This window comes from Cyanistes caeruleus, chromosome 1 (genome assembly GCF_971803275.1).
Source record: "Cyanistes caeruleus chromosome 1, bCyaCae1.hap1.1, whole genome shotgun sequence".
Taxonomy (NCBI): Eukaryota; Metazoa; Chordata; class Aves; order Passeriformes; family Paridae; genus Cyanistes; species Cyanistes caeruleus.
Window position 1 is genome coordinate 110080812 of NC_141701.1, and position 19678 is coordinate 110100489.

The 19678-nt window shown below is 37.3% G+C and overlaps 1 protein-coding gene across 2 annotated transcripts in view; it reads right to left on the minus strand.

Annotated features, from left to right (window-relative positions):
- The window catches only part of COL6A6 (collagen type VI alpha 6 chain), an 83281-nt gene that overhangs the window by 52140 nt on the left and 11463 nt on the right, over positions 1 to 19678 (minus strand). For both annotated transcript variants that reach the window (XM_086849881.1, XM_086849889.1), the window contains 2 exons: positions 6568 to 6647; positions 1189 to 1532 (listed from right to left, as the gene is read on the minus strand). In XM_086849881.1, coding sequence (XP_086706007.1) covers positions 1189 to 1532; positions 6568 to 6647 — 424 coding nt within the window. The remainder of the gene's footprint in view (positions 1 to 1188; positions 1533 to 6567; positions 6648 to 19678) is intronic.

A 19678-nucleotide genomic window follows, 5' to 3' on the forward strand; every position in this document is an offset into this window, starting at 1 on the left:
AAATAAATTAATTACTTAAATTGGTAAGTCACACACACACTTATGCAAATGCTGTAAAAAATAGAATGCCAACTTTCACCAGAAAGAGGAGGAATTTGTAATATGGCTTCCTCACTCCATGCCAGATTAAAATTGGTGTTTTACAAAAATTAAAATAAAGTTGGATGAGGAAACCTCTTATGTATTTGGCAATAACTAACCAGTCCTTCCTTAGTAGGAAGGTCTTCCTGCAAGGAGACCTTAGTAAGTGCTAATATTCAATTACTACAGGACATGCTCAGTGCTTTAGTCAGTGCCTTATCAAGAATAAATCGTTAAGGCATTGACCCTGCAACAGTCCAATGAGATCTGAATTTCCTGAACCCAAGTTGAAAGAATCCCCATTCATTTCAGAAGAGATTGGATGAAGCTTTATGCTTCTCCCTTCACCTCACTTCAGGATGGATGAATTAACTGCAGTATCTAAGCAGATTTTCCTGATCATCAGTTATCTGTAAGTAGAACCTAGCTTTGTTACTTGAAATTATTTGACAAGTTAATGACATGAACAAACTTCTGTAAACAAATTTCTCAAGTGGCCTTTTTCTGTAACTTCTGCTTTGAGCTGCCGCTATTCTGGACAAAGACACAGAATCATGAATTAGAATGTAGTTTCCTTTTAAGAATAGGAGTTCCTGAAAGAAAACCACTTTCCACTGCCCAAAGTACAATCATTCCATGGTATATATAAGAAGGTTGTTTGTATGAATTCTCATCATCACATGTGTTAAACCAAATGTTCTAGGTACCATCTCACTACAGGAGTGCCTAAGGAATTGGAATTGATATATCAAGTTATATCAGATCCATGAAAAAACAGGAGGCTCTATATAAACTTAAGAAAATGTGAGGGTGACTGAGCACTGGCACAGCTTGACTGGAAACATTGAGAAGTCTCTATTGAAGATACACAAAAGCCATCAGGACACAGCCCTGGACAGCCCACTCTAGTTGTTCCTCATTGGGCACAGGGATTGAAGAAGGTGACTTCCAGGGATTCCTTCTAATCTCTACCATTCTGTGATTCTGCATATTAGCATCATCTATTCCCAAACTACTTTTTTGTCTTCCTGGAGTACTCAGTGTCAGAGTCTGTAAATATCAAAATGCCTAATTTTTCCAAGATGTATTTTCATACCACTAAGTTACCTTAACTTTAGCAGAGGTCGCATTAAAGAAGTTCTCCTCAAGTGCCTGCAAAAAGTCTGCATTCATGTAGGTGTCCACAGTGCTCTGCGTATCTAAGAACTTCTGGATGATCTCTTCATTATAGTCTTCAAAACCAGAGTCAAAGATTAATTGTTTGTTCTGTGCCAATACTTGGAACTTAAACCCAATGTCAACTGGAGCATTACAGCTGGTATTTGGCAGTGATTTCATCTGGAGTAGAAGTCTGGGGAGGAATGCTTGCAGTCTCTGTTTCAGAAGCATTGTGGATGATGGCTGCATGCTCCTTGAAATATCAATTGCTATAGAAAGATCTATGATGCATTCTGAAAAAAAAAAGAAATAGGAAATAGGGAACTATAAACATGAATTCATTGTGATCTTGTTCTCTGCCAGAATCATGGAACAAAATTCGACATGATTGATTTAAAGCCAGAAGTAAGAACCAGTGAGATAGGTTTTCCATAAATATAAAGCACCATCAGCCCACAGGCTTCAGTGTGGCCATGTGAACTTGCAAGTACGAAGAACTAAATAACCTGACACCTGCACGTACCCAAACTGCAAATCGTATCTGTTCTCCAGCTGCCCAGTGTCCTCAAAGGGCCTAATCTTGAAAATGTCTCCATGAGCTTTGCTACCAACCAAGAATGTTCAACACAAATTCCAGCTGTGAAGGGAACCTTGATGACTGGCTGTGCTCTGTCACAAGACCAGGCGAAACATGCAAATGTAGAAAAACAGGCCAAAGAAACAAACATGAGAGAGAGAGAGGCAGCATTGCCTACATGAAATGTCATAACCAATGTGAAAAACAGCTGCTGTAAGGTGATGGCTACCTCAGTTATGGAATTGCTTGCATTGCTGCTTATAATAACAACCAATAGTGTGACATGGTTAATTCCTCCCCCGCCCCAACCATCTTGCCATCATTAAAACTTCAGCTAAACCCCATGTTTTTTTCCTTCTCTACTTTGATTTTTTCTCATGTTGAATATTATTCTGAGATCCTAGATGCATTATTATTCATTGTTGTACCTCTGCAAGGAAGTCAGAGGCATGCAATTTTAGCTGTAAAACAGAACTCTACCTAAATTTATTCTCTTTTCACTCATTGACTCTGAAACACTTAGCAATCACAAGATTGCTTTCTGTGTTTGCTAGTTTGGGCTTGTTCCTATTATTCCACATAAGTTTTCTGAGTTTTCCCTCTCTCATGAAAAAGATAAATGTGTTCAGTTCTTTAACCAAATACTTCTAGAAATAATTTCATCTCAGAGGGACCATCATGTTTCAATATTTTCACTTGTGGTACAAACTGCCCCCTAGAGGATATGATCTCCTGGAAAGCAGTGTCAAAATCTTTGACTGTAAAAGGTCACATTGAACACGATTTTATGGCTAAAAAAATCTGACATTCAGACCTCAGAGCAACATCAAAAATCTATGTCTCATCTTCTTAGGTCACAACAAAGCAATCAGTTAAATATATCTATACCTGCATACCTGCATATGTCTACACACATACATGAACACAAAATCTAATGGATACTTCTTCCAGTATGTGTTCTTGTACAGAACACAGATTATGTGTTCACAAGGAGAATCTTCTAAGACCTGGGTCTTTTTAGTCACATAGTTTGGGGGCAGTGTGAAGGGTAATCATGAACTCAGCAACTTTGCCCTGACAATTGGTCACCCACACTGCTCAGCTCTTAAAACGTTCTCTGTCAAGTCTCCAGTGTATGAGCAAGAATAACAAAACAGCAGTAAATAGTTCACTTTTTGTGCTACTGTGTTGTGCATGAGAATGTGTAGATCATCTGGTAGGTATTCTATACCTTGTTGGTAATCTCTATTTATTTGCAGGAACCACCTGCTCTCCTATGAACATCCACATTGTTAACTGTCCTGTCTTACTGCTGCAAAGGTATCTTTTTTCTCCTGACAACATGCTGTCCCTGAAATTCAATTCTTTAAATTGACAAATCTGTCAGTTTAAAAGAAGATGACTGGAGAAAGGGAATTAATAGATTTATTACAGGAAAGAAGGTCAGTGAACATATTAAAACAGATGACAGGACAAGATGAAACAGGCTTCACAGAAAGTTGATCTTCATTTTATGAGATAAATTTATGCAGATCTTAGCAATAAATATATGCATCACTGAGGTGAAACCCAACATGCTTTCCTTGACTTCTCTCTCTCTAAACAAGTGTCCCTGTATATATATTAAATTTACTGCTGTATTTCCCATTAAATCTCCCTGTTCCCTGCCATGAAACACCAGGAGGTGCTACTGTGTCAGCCATAGTCATGTTTCTCCATGGCAGCATATTCCACTTCCACAGCAGCCCTCTCTCTGCTTGCAGGAGTCAGAGAATGCTTTTTCATCTGGGAGTCTGCTCAGCTCTTGATGGGGAAAAGAGTGGGTGGTAGTGCAGAGCTCATACTGAATCAGGCCCAGCTGTTCTCTCTGCAAACCAGCCGAGCAGATTTAACTCACACAAGTTACTTCTGTCTTTAGGAAGAAAGGTTCAGCCCTTCATTTTGGCCTCCAACACCCCAGCAAACACCAGACAGTTTTGGGTTGTTCAAGATCTCAGTAGGCTAGGACGCATGAGAGGTCCAGCTGTTGTTTAAAAATGCCTTAGACAAGCAGTGTGGTCATCCCAGTGTTCCTTTCTCAGTAAGTTTCCGATCACAAAGGGAGTGAAACCTGGAAAACTGGGTTGGATCAATGTCAGGGCATAAAAAGGAGAACAAAAAGCATACATCCAACACATGTAAAATATCACCTCTATGAGAACACAACACACAGGAAGAAAACAAGGAGCCTTAAAGGACAGTCACAGCCCTTACAATGATGAGCAAAAAGAGAAGAAAGGCTCCAGAACTGTCTCTTCTTCAATCAATGTCATGCACTTATGCCACAGTCAGAAGAGATCAGCTTTTTGATTTGTCATGCATTCCATTTTTCTTTTTTTCAACTTAACAAACACATCTATGATATTATCAAGCTACATAGCCAGTATGACTATGTAATGTAAAAGAGCAACTGTGTATGTTCTGTACTTCAGTGTTCCAAAATGATAAGGCACCTGGTAATGCAGCACCAAATCAGAATAAACTCAGACTCAAAACCAGCATGTGACATTTGATAAAAGTCGATGTTAACTAAAGGCATTACCTAACATTTATTTTCTTTGGGGTGATGGCAGATTCTCAGGCTGTATGGCATTCAAGCTACTGTTGCCATCTAAAAAATGTAGTAAGAGATACCACTTTCTGTTTCTCATCTAGGAAAAGCTTTTGGGTAGCACCTCAGAATTACCATGGATTTGCTGTTCACATCTTGCCAATACCTCCCACATATCCAAGGATGGATTTCCTCACACTCCCTCTGCACAGTGCCTCTGTAAGACTTCAGTGCTGCTGACAGAAAGTGGCTGCTGACAGACCCACTGAAGCAGTATGGTCAGCTGGAGATGGCAAAGTTATGTTTCTAGGAGGTTCTTTTTAAAATATCACTGAATTGTCTGTTTCCCTTTTTATTAAGATACCTGCTGGAAGTATCTGCTCTGGCTCCTTTCAGACACTGAGGAACTATGAATATGAAGGCTTAATGTGAAGCACTGTCTTACTTCAGAAGCTGTTTACCATACCAAGGAGTGTAGTGGCTCTTGACTGAAGCCAAGTACAAGCTGTGAGTTGCAGACATGGGCAGTATTCTTTGGTAAAACAATTGCACTGCTGTGCAGCTAGCTCAGGTGCTTTTATCAGGGACTGCAGAAAGCTGTGTGGATATTTGTACACACAACAAAAGTTTTGTTCCTCACCCTGACCAGGGAGATGTTTGCATTAATAGACCTGATGGACATTATTTTTGATGGTTTTCAGTGCATCAAGATTTTCCACTGTGAAATCTCCTTGCATCATCAGCCATTAAAAACAGCTCTCAAGGGGGATATATCAGCTTCAAAAACATAGATCCAATTCCTCCTCAAAGCCATTGCTGCATCCTCTTCCCTGTCAGCAGAGTACTCACTGAAAAAGGCTCTGCACAAGCCTCTTTTTGGCTACCAGCACTTACTATGAAGTGATTCTCTAGCACTGGAGGCTCTGCCCTGTTTTGGTGCCTCCTTCTTTGTAATGTAACTTTTGTATCTTCTATAATGAATCATTCTTGTTATATAAAGTGTTCAACAAGAATTCGTTGTATGCCACATCACTGTGCTCAATCACACCAACACAGATTTTGTCTTGCCATTGATCATTGTGCATGATCTTGAAGTTCTTTGCCCCCTAAATACTCCAGGATCCATCTACCAGGAAAATGATGCCTGTAATGAAAATTTTCTTGCAGAATGAAGAAATATGTTGTAACTTTCCTCTTTCCCTACAGGTTGTGTAATCTAATGAAAAAGTAATTTTGAATCCTAATTGCTTTTCAGAATCCAAGACTGGATTAGCTTTTTGCAGAAAAACCCTTCCATCTATCCTGCTAAATTGCCATCACCCACTAGTTCCTTCTTTTCCCCTGTTGATCATGCAGAGGGTCAGAAGACACATCTTTCTGCAACACCATTAGTAGAAAAAGGAGAGATGCTGAAATCCACAACACAATTTTAATTCGCAGTCTGCTCAGAAATTATCTGTAGTAGACGCATATTAAACAGTTCCGTATGTGAAACATACCCATAAGAATTGTTGGCCTGCTCTCAAGAGAGCAAAGGAAAAGTTAGTCATGCACTTTGAGCTCCATTCTATATGCATACATTAATAATTAATATTTATTTTCTGAAGGGGAAAAAAATTAGTTCACACCAACTTAAAGAGTACTAAGCACATTTCTTTGTAGTATGTATTAAACTCACATATTTCCACAAATTCCAGAAGCATATAACACTAGCAGAGCATAGATGGAACAGTTTTCCAAATAGATTCCTCAAATCGACAGTCATGCAGAAAATATTGTTCATCTGGGCAGAACAGTTCTCAAACAGATCTTCCAGAAGACCTGACTACCAAAATGGAACTGCTAAATACTGTGACTTACCTTGCTTTTGGAAGTCTTGCAACTGTAAGAGCTTTACATTGCTTTTGCAAATATGAAACCACAGCATGCGTGAACAAACTCAAAATTTAATGAGCTGTTGCATTAAATTTTGCATTACTTTTTTAGGAAAACTCTCTTATTTCAGTTATAAGTTTTATAAAAAACATACCACATTATCCCTAATAGAATTCATAGTTAGAAAAAAATTTTCATCAGTTGTTTATCCCTCTCTAACATGGGGTATAAATGTAAAAAAACAATTTTGCTATCAACTTGAAGAGCCATTTCTTAAGTGTATTACCAGTTTCCTCTGACTCTGCAGAGAAGGTGAAAATGTAGAGAAGAAGAAGTGGTTTCCAGGCATCCATGCTGAAAACCTTCCTAGGGAAAAAAAAAAATTCAAAATCAAAGATAAATGAACACAGAGCATAATTCCCTAAAAAAGAGACTTTTAATTGTGGAGGATCTGGGTAAGTGTATTTTATTAACAACATGCAGGCTTTCTACCTGTATGCAAATTAAAGTAGCACTTTAAATTCATATTTTTTCCCCTCAGTTTTTAACATACAGGCTTTGAACACAGCATTGTAAGAGATTGACACTGATGTACAGCATATAACCAGCAGGAACTGTTCAATGCTTTGCTCTCACAATCATGCTTTGTTCTGATTCACACAGCTATATTTACCATGATCTAAATCTCAACTAAAAGCAAGCTATTCATAGTGTAAGATTAATGGGAGTTATGCCTTTAAGATTCCCTTCTAGCCTTGAAATTTCCCACCCCCACATCAATTAATGGAAAGCTTGGTGGTGTTAGCTATATATGATACACATAAATAAGAACAAGCATTCATTTACAAATGAAATACACCAGTGGGCCAGTAATAAAGACAATTGTCATAGAGAAATGGAAATACAGTATAAAAATTTCCCAAAAGCCAAAACTCAGTGCTGTGGATAATGGGAATGAAATCTCTCAGGAAGTACAAAATAAAGTCATGTTGAGCTTAAGCACACTAAACAAATGGGAACAAAACAGTTTTGAATAACTTTCTATTCTAGGATAAAAGCACACTTGATTCTGCCTTTAACAACCCATTAAACTGTTTGTTCTGTATCTTGGATCTGCAATGACAACTTAGTAGAAAGACTACAGCTGATCTAACATTATAGCACATTAGGGTAACAGCATGTAATATTACCCTAGGTCTTGTAAATAACAAAAGGCAATGAATAGAAATTATCTGATTGAATCTATATTCTAACCTCAGGCAAGAGCAAAACTTCATTTCCTAATATCACTACACCAAGCTGCACTGAAGTTCTTGAAGAGTTCTTTGGAACCTTTGGCGAAAAAAAGCACCACATTTCTTGTATTTCAAGACATTTAACAGATACAGGAACTTTTCACTTTTATTACAACTGCAGTGGCACAGAAATTGCAGCTGCAACTGAGGTCCCTAGGCAACCAAAGAGGTTCCAGGTATTATGTAGTCTTCAAGAGGAGCAAAAAGAAATGCTGGGGTTGGTGCATTGAGGAAACCTCCTTCATGCCTCTGCACATCACAATTTTCTTTAATAAGCCTTACTAACACAAAGAAAACTGGTTTGCAACCATTTTGCATGCTATCTTCACAATTAAATTTTTTCTTGGATTTGACTAAGTTTTCTGCATATATTCCTGAGAGTTAATGACTGTCTTAAGAGTTCCCCTTGATCACTTTGACAAAGATTTAATCCTGTTATCTATTTTCACTACTACACCTAATTATAAGAGCCTATTTTTTAGTTGTTAATAAGCTAACATTTTACTCTGACAATTAAGTATATTAATTAGCCAAAAAAATAATGCTTACTAATTTTCATTACTGTGTTACACAGTTCCTGCTTGGATTGCACAGTTATTATGCCAGAGCAGCATTAATATCTTGAATTCTCTTGTTTGAATAAATTGCAACAGATCTACAGACCCAGCTAGACACGTACATATTCAAGGGCAGATAAGTAAATTGCTGCCAGTATTTCCAAAGCCTCCAATTAGTGTTTTGCTCCAGAAATTTCCATGACTATGAATATATGAAAAACTCAAGAGCACCAAACAGCAGCAAGCTTCCAGGGTATATATGGCTGCTCACTTAGATGAATAAAATACAGTTGGTGTTTTAGCAAGGGGCTAGACTTTCCTCAATTACCTAAATATTCAGATTTTATATCAAAATCTAACTCTTGCTATTCTAATATACAAAATAATCTGTGACTGTTTAGCTATGCATCTATTTCCATGCCTCCTAAGAGCTATGGTTTGTTTGTCTCCTTCAGCTTCTTTCAGCCCCATGACTCAAGAATGTTCCCTAAGAAAGCTCCCTGTTCTTTGGGTCAGATACCCTAGACCTGAAAAATCTCTCCCACTCTTCCTAAACAGTAAATGCTGGATGGGAACATATTTACCACTTGCTTTGGTTTTCCCTTAATTAGTCCCTAGTGACATCAGGCAGCTTCTTTAAATACTCAGAAACACTGCAATTTAGAAACATGTGCAGAGTAATTTTCCTACTTGTACTATTTATTTTGCCTTATCTTCACATACAAAATTCAAATCATGCACTACAAGCTGCATAGATATAGGCGCTTTAGGCCTTCTATGTGTATTCCTCATTACTTACTAACACAAAATGAGAAATAATTTAATGGAAAATTCACATCATACAGCTTATAGATACCATGGATCAAAGCCTAAATAAACTCACTCAGAAACATGCAGTGCTACAGTAGCAATTACAGTAGCAATATCTTAATTCTAAAAATTATTTGAATGTAAAATAGTATATACAAGGTCTTAGCATAAGGTACTTATACTTGCATATCTGTAGTTGCTTATATAAATATATATAAGCATAATTATGCAAGATGCTAAGGCAGCAATTCACCAAAATCTAAGACATCTTTCCACTTTAATTCTATTTTAGGAGACAAGAGCTGAAAATTATTGGAAGTCCTTAGAAAACAGTATAAAATAATACATATTTTAAAGCTCATTTTACTGCCAGCATTTTTACTTATTTGTTCTCAGAGATGCACAAATATGTATATAAATCTCAAAGGAAGAAAAAGATCAACAGTATTCCTGAATACTTTAAATGCTTTGCAAAGCTTACTTGCCAATATATTTTGTGTTCCTTTTTTAACCATCTAATGTCCCAGTCTTATCTTCAGTTGCCTCAAAGTTTTAGGCAGGTAAAAAAGTTATTCTGTAGATTTTTGTTGACAGAGCAAAATGAACTCTCAAATGATAATATGCTTTTTAAGCACACTGTGAAAATGACATCATGGAGATCATGAAGCAACATCTCTTTTTCACCTATGATTTATAAGCATCTTGTATACAGAATCTCCCTGCACACCTGACTGAGGACATTTTCCCTCTTGTGTTGGTATATACTAACAATAGGAACACAATCTCTCTTGTCTTAACTTAAAATCCCCTCTCTACCAGTGCAAACAAATGTGATCACATAATTTTCTCCTACCTACAGAAGTACTCCAGTTAGATTACTTCAACTTCTACATGCTGACATTATTCCTTCTGAAGTCTTTGAAATAAGCTCATGTCCTAGAATACAGCAGACAGAAAGCTTCAGCTTACATGCCCCAGTTAGTTATTCCTCTCCTCCATCATCCCCTTTTCTCTCACTAAAGCTAATTTAAAGCCCATTTTTCCACTGTGGAATTTCCTAGTTTTACCTAACAGTAAAACAGGAGAAGTCTATCCCACCTTCCCACCTTACCACTCTCCTCATACATCCAGGTATTGAACTTTAAATACTGAGAAATCATTGTACCAGAAGAAAGATAAATGTTGCTGTAAAAATAATACAAAATACTTTCCAGGTGTCAGCTCTTTATGTAAAAGATGAAATAGTTTTGTTAGTTATCTCCTCTCTACAGGCACATATTTTTTTCCTACAAGTACATTATCTTCTTGTTAGTGCTGAAATGTCTCGGGAAGAAAGTTGCTGCAGGTTTTCTGGAGAAAAAGGAGTTTCCTAATGATACCAGGTAGAATCACAGGACCAGGCACCAATTCAAGCAAAGAGACCCTAGGTGACTTACCTGATTTAAGAAGTCAATGTGAACAACATGAGGTTCAATATGTTTCAAGGGGTGGTTTTGTTTAGAAGGGCATGCAGACACAGCTGGAAAGGATGTGGCCACCAGGATAGGAACACCCCCACAGACAGACGTAAGTACAGATAAGCACACAACCAACCATGAGGAGTTTACACCCAGTCTTACAATGAAAAACTGACTGACACTTAAAATCAGTTTCATTTACAGTTAAAATCAGTGTCTGCCTGTCTCTGAGCAAATGGGATGATGTTTACTTGCTGACTTCATCTTAGAGAATGAAGAAATGTAATGATTTTCCATTTCCGTATTTGGTGTACCTTTTATAAACCTTTTGCCTATTTTCCCATTTCTCAGTAAAGCTTAATAATTATCACATTATGATCCTGTAAGTAGATATTCCTTATAATTCATACTTCTATATTCCTGATGGTTTAAACAGAACAAATTGCAATAAGTACACATTAACAACATTTTATAAATAGACCTTGGTATCCTGGCAGCCTCAAACATTTCCTAACCTACCATGAAATTAAAAATAAAATTACAGTTTCTCTCTTCAGTCCAGAAGATCCCTCAAAAACAAATCTTCTATCAGAAAGCCCAACTATTTATGATATCTCCATATCTGTAACCATACCCTTTTAGTGTCCCCCGAAGTCAAATGTGTTCAATGTATCAAGTACATATGTATATTCCCTTAGGATTAGGACAATTCCCTCAGAAGTCCTGAGATCCTCTAAAAATCTTTCTCTATTTTACGCACCTTCCCTTAGCTCAGCATGAGCAACCTGTGACTTCCATAACATATGACAGTGAGACAAGCAGAGCTGTCCTTGCTGCCTGCCAGGTGCCAGAAGTAAAAATTCTGTAAGACTCAGATAACAAATTTTCTGACACTGCTATGTTGCCTGTCCCAACTCCCAATACTTTGCTTTAGGGAAATCTTCACTGAAAAGTCTGTGCTTTTTTCCTCATAAAGCTATTTTTTAACACAGAATAAAAAAACCCACAAATGGCTGATAACCTCATTAGTTAAAAATTAATTCTAACCAGCATATTTACAACATCTACCTAAAACCACAGTTAGCTCTTCTGAGAGTCTGATAAGCTTTCACTTCTTCACTTTGCACATTCTGTAATTAGCTGTTTACTAATCACACCCTAATTTAAACTGCTATACTCAGGTAAAACTAATTAAAGCTTGCCTCTAAGCGTATGAATTCAACTAGACTATCCCAAATTGTCACTAAAATATGAATGTTGCACCCCACCTCACATATGAACATAACTGTGCACATTACTATGGCTTTAGACTTTACTCTTGCCTTAGTTTTCTTAAGAAAGAAGTCAAGCTGAAAGGTTACATCTCACCTTTCATCCCAGATGGGGGAAAAAAAATTAAAACCAAACCCAGTAAATGGAGCTGTGAAACTTAAGAGTCTTTAAACCTTGTTAAATGAGTTTTACCTAGCAATGACTCATCTTGACCCAGAGTAAGTTCCCTTTCAAACTCCTAAACACTCTGTTCTTTGGCCTCAATTAAAGAAGAGCAGAAGGGGACCTCCTATGACAATTTGGGACTCTAACCAATAACCTGTATATATGTATTTCACATGAAGGTAATGTATCTCCTACTAAGGGAGCTGTTAAAAGGGGTAAAGGAGGCCAAAAGAATAGCTCCTTCATATGGAGGAGTAGTTTTCCCACATCAGAAAGTTCTTATGAACTAGAGATACATTTGTTATTGTTCCTCTCTCTCTTTCCTATCTGTTCTGGCCTTAGACTTACTTTGCTGTAGTATCATGCCAGTGCCACAGATCAAGTTTGTTTACATACAGGAAAGAGTATAAAAGCAATCAATAGAAAGCATTAAAGCAGGAAACCAAAACCATTTCACAGACCTTGTAAAATGGGCCAGCTAAACCCAGAGGATGATACAATTAATTTTTCATATCCTTGCTAGTCCCTTTGACTGGAAAGTAGACAAACGTCAACAGCATAAAGGCTAAACCTTACCCACATGTGCTTCACTGACTCATTTAGTAAAGGATATTAAGTGAACTAAGCACAAACATTTCATTCATGAAAGCAGCTTCTCAAAGCCAAAAGTTCTTAAGAAAACCAGCAGATGTGACTCTCTTACTTCCAGGAATATTGAGTGGGAAGGCGTCTTATCCACAGGAGTAAGTACTCCAACTCATCTGGAAAAAATTAATTTTATAAAAAGTCTTTTTCTAGAATAAAAAATAGTGTAAGTCACCTCATGCTGAGCCACCACAAAGTGGGGAATTTAAAATTGAGGACAACAGTTTGTATGCAGCGTTACACAATTTTTAAACCATCAATTATTCACTAACATATGCTAGATGTACCTTTGAGATAGGATTCTAAAAATATGAGCTTACTGGTGGTGGCAAGATGCAGATTCTTGCTTTATAAAAACTTAATGTTAAAAAAATCTTACCTTGCAATAGTCGATAGAAGTAAAACTTCTGCCAACATACTTGCTTAAACAATCCCACCTAATTATCCTCTCATTTCTAGCACTGAAAATCATGCATCTTTACCAGAATCTATCACTTTTGAGGGCAGGAAAATATGAAGCTAGGAAAAATCAAGATTTTTGCTTGTGAATATCTTCCCAAGACTACATCGCCCATAATTAGTTCTAGGCTCATGTTGTCTTGTCAAATAAAACATCTTTGTAAAATGAACAAAGCAAAGAGACATACGCATTTCTGAAGCATCCTGATATTCTTACTAGGTGCATATTTTACTTTGAATCATTAGAAATACATTTTGTTTATCCAAAGGCTCTTTTCTTATTCATTGACATGAAGGAGATTTGTTTGGCTGAATGATACTGTATTTGGATTTGAATATGTGGAAGAATTATGTAAATGATTGTGTACAGGCCAATTACAGCTGAGTAACTTTGTGACAATCATCTTTACAACTGCAGCTGTTGTGAAACTAATGAAAATTAAACAGCATGTTTTATATATTGCCACACTGGGAGAAGAACCCATAATAAATTCTGGAAAGTAAGTGTGGAAATCTGACACTTTCTTAGGTGTCTGCGTGCCTATGCTGGTAACACAGAAAATGCGTTTTGTGACATTCGCTATGCACTAAAGTCAGAATGCACCAGATAAAATGCAACTTAATCCACATGCAAATGTTCATTGATAATCCTCAGAAATGGTATCTCACTACAGCAGATCTTGAAAAACAGTTTTGTGAGGAGCTAAGAAACTTTAAAATGTATCTTTATACAAAACCAAAATAAGACAAAAATTCAAATTTTTCCCTGAAGGTAAGTTAATTTGAATACAATCTGGCACCTCTCAAGTGCTGCATTTTCTCAAAAAAATCAGTGTTTTCTGTTTTATTTTTTTTTTTAAATACTATAATACCAAGCTTTTAAACACTGAAATGAGCTAGATCACACTTGCAAAATGAAGGTTTTGTCATACATGGTTAGTCAGTATTACATAGGACTATCTAGGCAGATGAAAGAACATCATCTGAATCTCCAGACTACTGCTGAAGGTGTTGGGTCCTGTTCCTTCAAGGCTTTGTCCCTGATGTTCCAAACCAGCAAGAATTGTGCACATAAATTCTTTCACCATACTTTTTATATTGACAATGCCCACTGAAATTCACTCCATACACACTGAATAACCTATGTAAAAAATGTGTTTTGAGATAATATTCAATTAATAATAGTCATGGAATTTGGCTTTTACAACATCATCTAGAAAAAGAACTCTCTGTTTCCCTAGGACCACACAAAAGAAAACAAGTATATCAATGTTTTTTCCCTGAGCACTAATAACATTTCCTGGACAATGTTTCAGTTCAAGACTACCATATGCCTCTAATTATTTACTGATTAGAATTCTTGCATGAGCCATAATGTTTCTACAATCTAATTTTACCTTTGAAGGTTGTAGGTTCAGTTCATATGTAAAAGGGCTTCTAAACAAATGCTTTTACTTTGTCTGGTGTCAGGAAAGCTAAAAAGAAGTAGAATCTTGCACAACATAGTGACATACATATAATTTAACTACATTCAGCCCCATTTTAAAACATGCTAATTACTTCCAAACACTGCAAGCAGGGCTTCTGGGATCCTCTGAAAGTTGAGAAGTGGGTTGAACTACCACCCAGAGACACTGGCCTCAACAGACAGCAAATTTCCCTTCAGGGAAAGGAAGACAGCAACCATTATGTTACCAAATTTATCTGGAGCCATTGTAGGTAAGAAAAATGCTTCTTCATGCTACAGAAATGTTTGAGATGTCACAAATTTAAATGGGGAAAAAAAAATGCTAAAAGCTCAATTGCCCACATTCAAGGCTTTGAGTTTTCTGTTCCCTTCAGAAGGGAGTCACCCATCTTTTTTTCTGTATGGAAGCAGTTTTGATGCAGGTAGTAGAGCAACTTAACCTCAGGGACACCCCCATGCAAGATGAATCATCATCCTTGTAATTGTTCACTTCCACTTGTAGAGCCTCCCACCTATTGTGCAAGGGAATCTGGAAAGCGGGGAACAGAAGGCAAGGACACCTGGAAAAGATGGGATTTGTGCACAGTCAGGTTCCTTAGCTGGTCTTAAACCTGATCTTTTCTTAAGGAGCATTTAAGTGGGCATTTTCCCAGTCCCTACCTTTGGAACCTGGAAATGGGTGACATGACTGCAGCACTTAATGCTGAAGACCAAAGCAAAAAAATGTTGTTGAGTATTTCAGTTTTGTATGTGTCAGTCATAAACAGGTCCCCTGTTTCCCACTGATCAGGCAGGGTGCAGTTTCTTTCTCTTCCTTTTTTTGTCCTAAGCATCTGAAGAAAACCTGCTTGTTATTTTTCATTTCCCTAGCCAGGTTCAGTTCCAGATGTGTCTTGGCTTGCCTGATTGCCTCCACGCACCCTGACTTTTTCTCTTCAGTATTAATTTTATTTTTAATTTGCTTTAACCTACAGCTGTGTCATCCTTTTTTGCTGCTGTTGTTGTTTCCCTAGGAAACATCTTTTATGTATCCTACAGTCTCAAAACCCACACCATTTGTTCTGCTTTATAGCAATCAGGTGTATCAGGAAAGACAGGGAGCAACTTCGTTTTTCTTTCAATTTATTTCCTATTCAACATATCCCTTGGGATACAAATCAGCAATGAACCACAGACTTCAATAGCACAGTTTACAGTAGATAAGGATCTGGTGTACAGATGGGGCTTTCATTCCAACCTCCCCAGTAATGTCTTTCCTTAGAAGGAAAAGGAAAAGCTATTGCACTTAGACTGCCTGGCACAGGCAATGACCAGTTATTGTAACAGTGACTTTATAGGTCACACAGTGTCAAGATACAAGAGATATTTTGCTTTATTTCCAGTGAAAGCAAGATTCAGTAGGAAAGTCCATCCCTTCTGAACACAGTAACTGAGAAAGATGTAAAAGCTAAAAGCAGGATGAGCTAATAGCATGGTAAGCAAGGCTAATGCTGGAACAGAGATCACGTGAGTAAACAATTTCTGCAGATCTATCCCTGCTCCAGTTACAAGGAGCTCTACACAGTATGGATGACCACACCAACTAATGGGGCAATGGCACTGTTTGGGGTGGTTTTAGGGAGGTAGTGGCTTTAATTCTATTTTGCTGAACTTTTTACTGAAAAACTGATTTCAGGCATCAAATACTGTAATGTTTTGATAGACTCTCCTGCATCTGGGGGTAGGGAACACACTGGTCAGAATATGAGACGGACACTGCTGGATGTTTGCCTGATCCAGCATTCAAACTAAACCTACATGCAGAATATCTGAAAAAGTTTCTGGATCATCCTGATCCTGTAGGACATTCACATGATGACAGTACACAGGTAGTGTACTTAATCCTGTACAGATAAAAAATTCTCATTCCCTAGGAAGGTGAGAATTCTTCATAAAAACACATTTTAAAAACCTGACTTTTTAAACTTCTTACAAATATCTTGGGCTCAGTTTACAACACTGCAGTGACATCTCATGGCTCCATAATAGTTCCAGCAGTGAACACATGCTGTCAAAGAACACAGACAAAACTGAGGAACTCAAATATCTGCATGTAGAAAAGGTAGCTGGCACTGCTATGGGATAATCTAACCCCATTAGGTGGTAACAGCAGACTCATTTATCCTCCCAAATAAAGCTAATACACTATGCTGCCTGTTACAGGGTACTTACATCTGTTTGTACACAAGCTTGCATCCCATGTCAAGGATGCCAGTTTTCAATAAAAGGATGGAATGGAAGTGGAGAATAAAATTACAAGGAACTAGGCAGGGGTTAGTGAAGTTAAGGAGCAGGGTCAGAGGAGCAGCAGTAACTGCTGGAAAAATTGATTCCTACCCTTCCTAACACAGACAAGCTACCATGCCAAGACATAGATGCCTTAAATAGCCACCTTCTTCAAGTAAATAAAAAGGAGGAAAAAAACCTCAAAAAAAACCCAAAACAAAACCAAAAAACAGTCTCTTAATTTAAGAAGCCTGAATCATCATATGAATATCATTACAGGGAGTTTTATACCTGCATTGCAGAACCCCAGCAAGAGGTGGATAATTTCATGTATTAATAAAGTTGAAATTTTCTTAGAAAGAAAAAATATCAAAATGCTCAGTCAAAACTGAGGACTAAACCCATTCCAGTCTAGTCAATCACTGCATCTGTATACCTTTTCAAAATTTAATGCAAGATCAGTCTTTATTCCTTATTAAAACCCAAGCACAAGATCATTTTCCAGGTCAAAAGAAAGCTACTATATAATTTATTTTCTTATGATGAACTACAAAGTTTTTAACTAGGTCTCTTGGTAACCTGTTTTGGGGTTTTTTGCATTGCTAGGATCATTAAGGTACTTTATAAAAGGCAGCAAACTGAGGAGATGGAGGGAAAGGAAGCAGGTTTACATTGCTGTAGCTGAAGGTAGTTTTTTCGCACAATACATTTTTTGTGTGATTATTTTTAAAGGGTTCAAGCTCAGGCTTATGGTGAAAACTCTGCTGTCCCAGTATGCCACCATTGCATCATTAATTTTTTACTCCAGTGGCTTAAATCTTCATCATGTTTTCAGGGTTTTGATCTGAATGTGGGTGCACTGTCTAGAGAATGTGTATGCACTATCTAGAAGAACACACAGTGAGCTCTAAATAGGCTCTACTTCCATTTGATTAATTTTGTGTCCTACTACAGATATTGAAAAGTCTGAGTATTTCAAAACAGGAATTGCAAAAAGTAAAACCTGTAAATCTTTAACACTCAAAAGAAATAATATAAAACCTTAAGGCTATAGAGTCTGCATTATCTCTACTCTCCTGGCTTTGACACTTTGGTCATTACTGGAGTCGAATCTTGCTGTGGCAATTTTGGTATTTAGTGAAAATTATTTGGATTTCAATCAGAGGACACATAAAGAAAATCCTCAAAGACACACTCACCTTCTACGGAAATATGTTTTCCTCCTCTGGCAGTCACCAGTTCTCATACAAAAGAAAGGAAATTAGAACATCTGGCAAAGTGAACTCTGCTATTTTCCTAAGAATGGAGGGTTCATTGAGCTCTGTTATAAACTGGAATAGTTCCCACTTGGCTGATACATAAAGATGAGATCAAGTTAACAAATAATAAAACATGCACAATTGCACACCTTTACTACTTTTCTTGATTTCCCTTTATTACTTCATAACATATATCACTCTCACCTAAACATTTGTTTTGTTTGGGTTTTACTTCTGTTCTTGTGACATGCTGTTTGGTTTTGAAGATCCTGATCTATTGAAGAGCCTAACTTCATTGCAGGGTGTCATATGAGGCACAGACAGAAACATCAATGTCTGCATTTGACTGGACAACACAGACCCTTCAAACCCATGTGTTCCTTTTCCTGCTCTTTTTTTCTCTCACATGATCAAACAACCATGTCTCCATTGAAGTAATAGTGATTTCAGAGATCAGCAATAACTCTGCAGATTCATCCAAGCACAAAGCAGGGTAAAAAGAATAAATTATAAGTTTGGAAAGACATCTAAGCATAAACTGACTATTCAGACTACTGCAAAAAGATAGATGACTGAGTAAAGATACAGTAGGTGTTTACAAAGCCATGAACAACTTGTATTTGTGTGCTCTTCACAAAAGAAGTGGTTCTTCAACAAAAGGACAGGATATCAACTGAAGCCAGATGCTCGCAGATTCACTGCTAGCAAAATGGAGGCTCAAGTACTGGGTGCTTAAGTTGTGGAATGCTTTGCAGCAGTGTGTTGGGATTGCTAAAACATTGGATAGGCACAAAGAGCCATGAATTATGACAATGAATTGAAAGCAAATAAATCAGAGGGCATTAAAAATCCACCTTTTAGCTCTAGAAGTCTCTGATCCTAGAGCATTACTACATTTCTGCTGGGTTCTTTTATTCTTCTCTCACACAGATTTTCAGGGAGGTTGGAAAAATTACTTGAAAAAAATTTGATTAACCAAGGATTGGCTCATTTTTTTGATGAAAAATTTATCTACCATACAGAACACAAGGATTCCTCTTGGGACTCAAGTTTAAGATCATTACAGAGAGCCTGAAGTTAAGCTCTAACAAGAGGATCCACTTTAAAAAAGTGTATGCACATATCACTTGTAAAACAGCAGAAAGACAATTTCCTGCAAGATACACTGGGGATTTTAGCTATAACTTCCAGGCTGCTCCAGTTCTAGTTCTAAACTGGTTCTTTGTTTCTAGGCAGCAAAAGAGTCAAAGAAATGTTCATCCACCAGTACTGGTGGAGGCCCCAGCTCTGTTTTCCAGACTATGTTCACTGCCAACTTCCTTGCTGGCAGTACTTTAAAAATAAACAAAGCACAGGAATTTGTCTTAGCTCTGATGGATGCTTTCATATCATCATGCTGCTCACGTGTCTGAGGCAGACACAATTTTGTTGAAAAATAAATACCTTATTGCCTTTTAAAACCCTCAATGTATAAGTAAGAACATACCAAAAATGAGACTCTACAGGTCACATTACCATGTGGAAAGGTTATGGAACATGACAGCCAGATCGGAAGTGACATTTCCAGGTCATGGTTTTCTGTCCTTAATTCCTTCTGATTGTACTCAACCATTTTATTTTGGTAGCTCAGAGCAGACATGCTGCAACAATGCAGATTATAAAATCCACTACATACTAGACTTTATTCAGTGTTGTTTTATCACAGAGGTAAATACTGCAAAATGGTCCCACAGGACTAAAGGGAG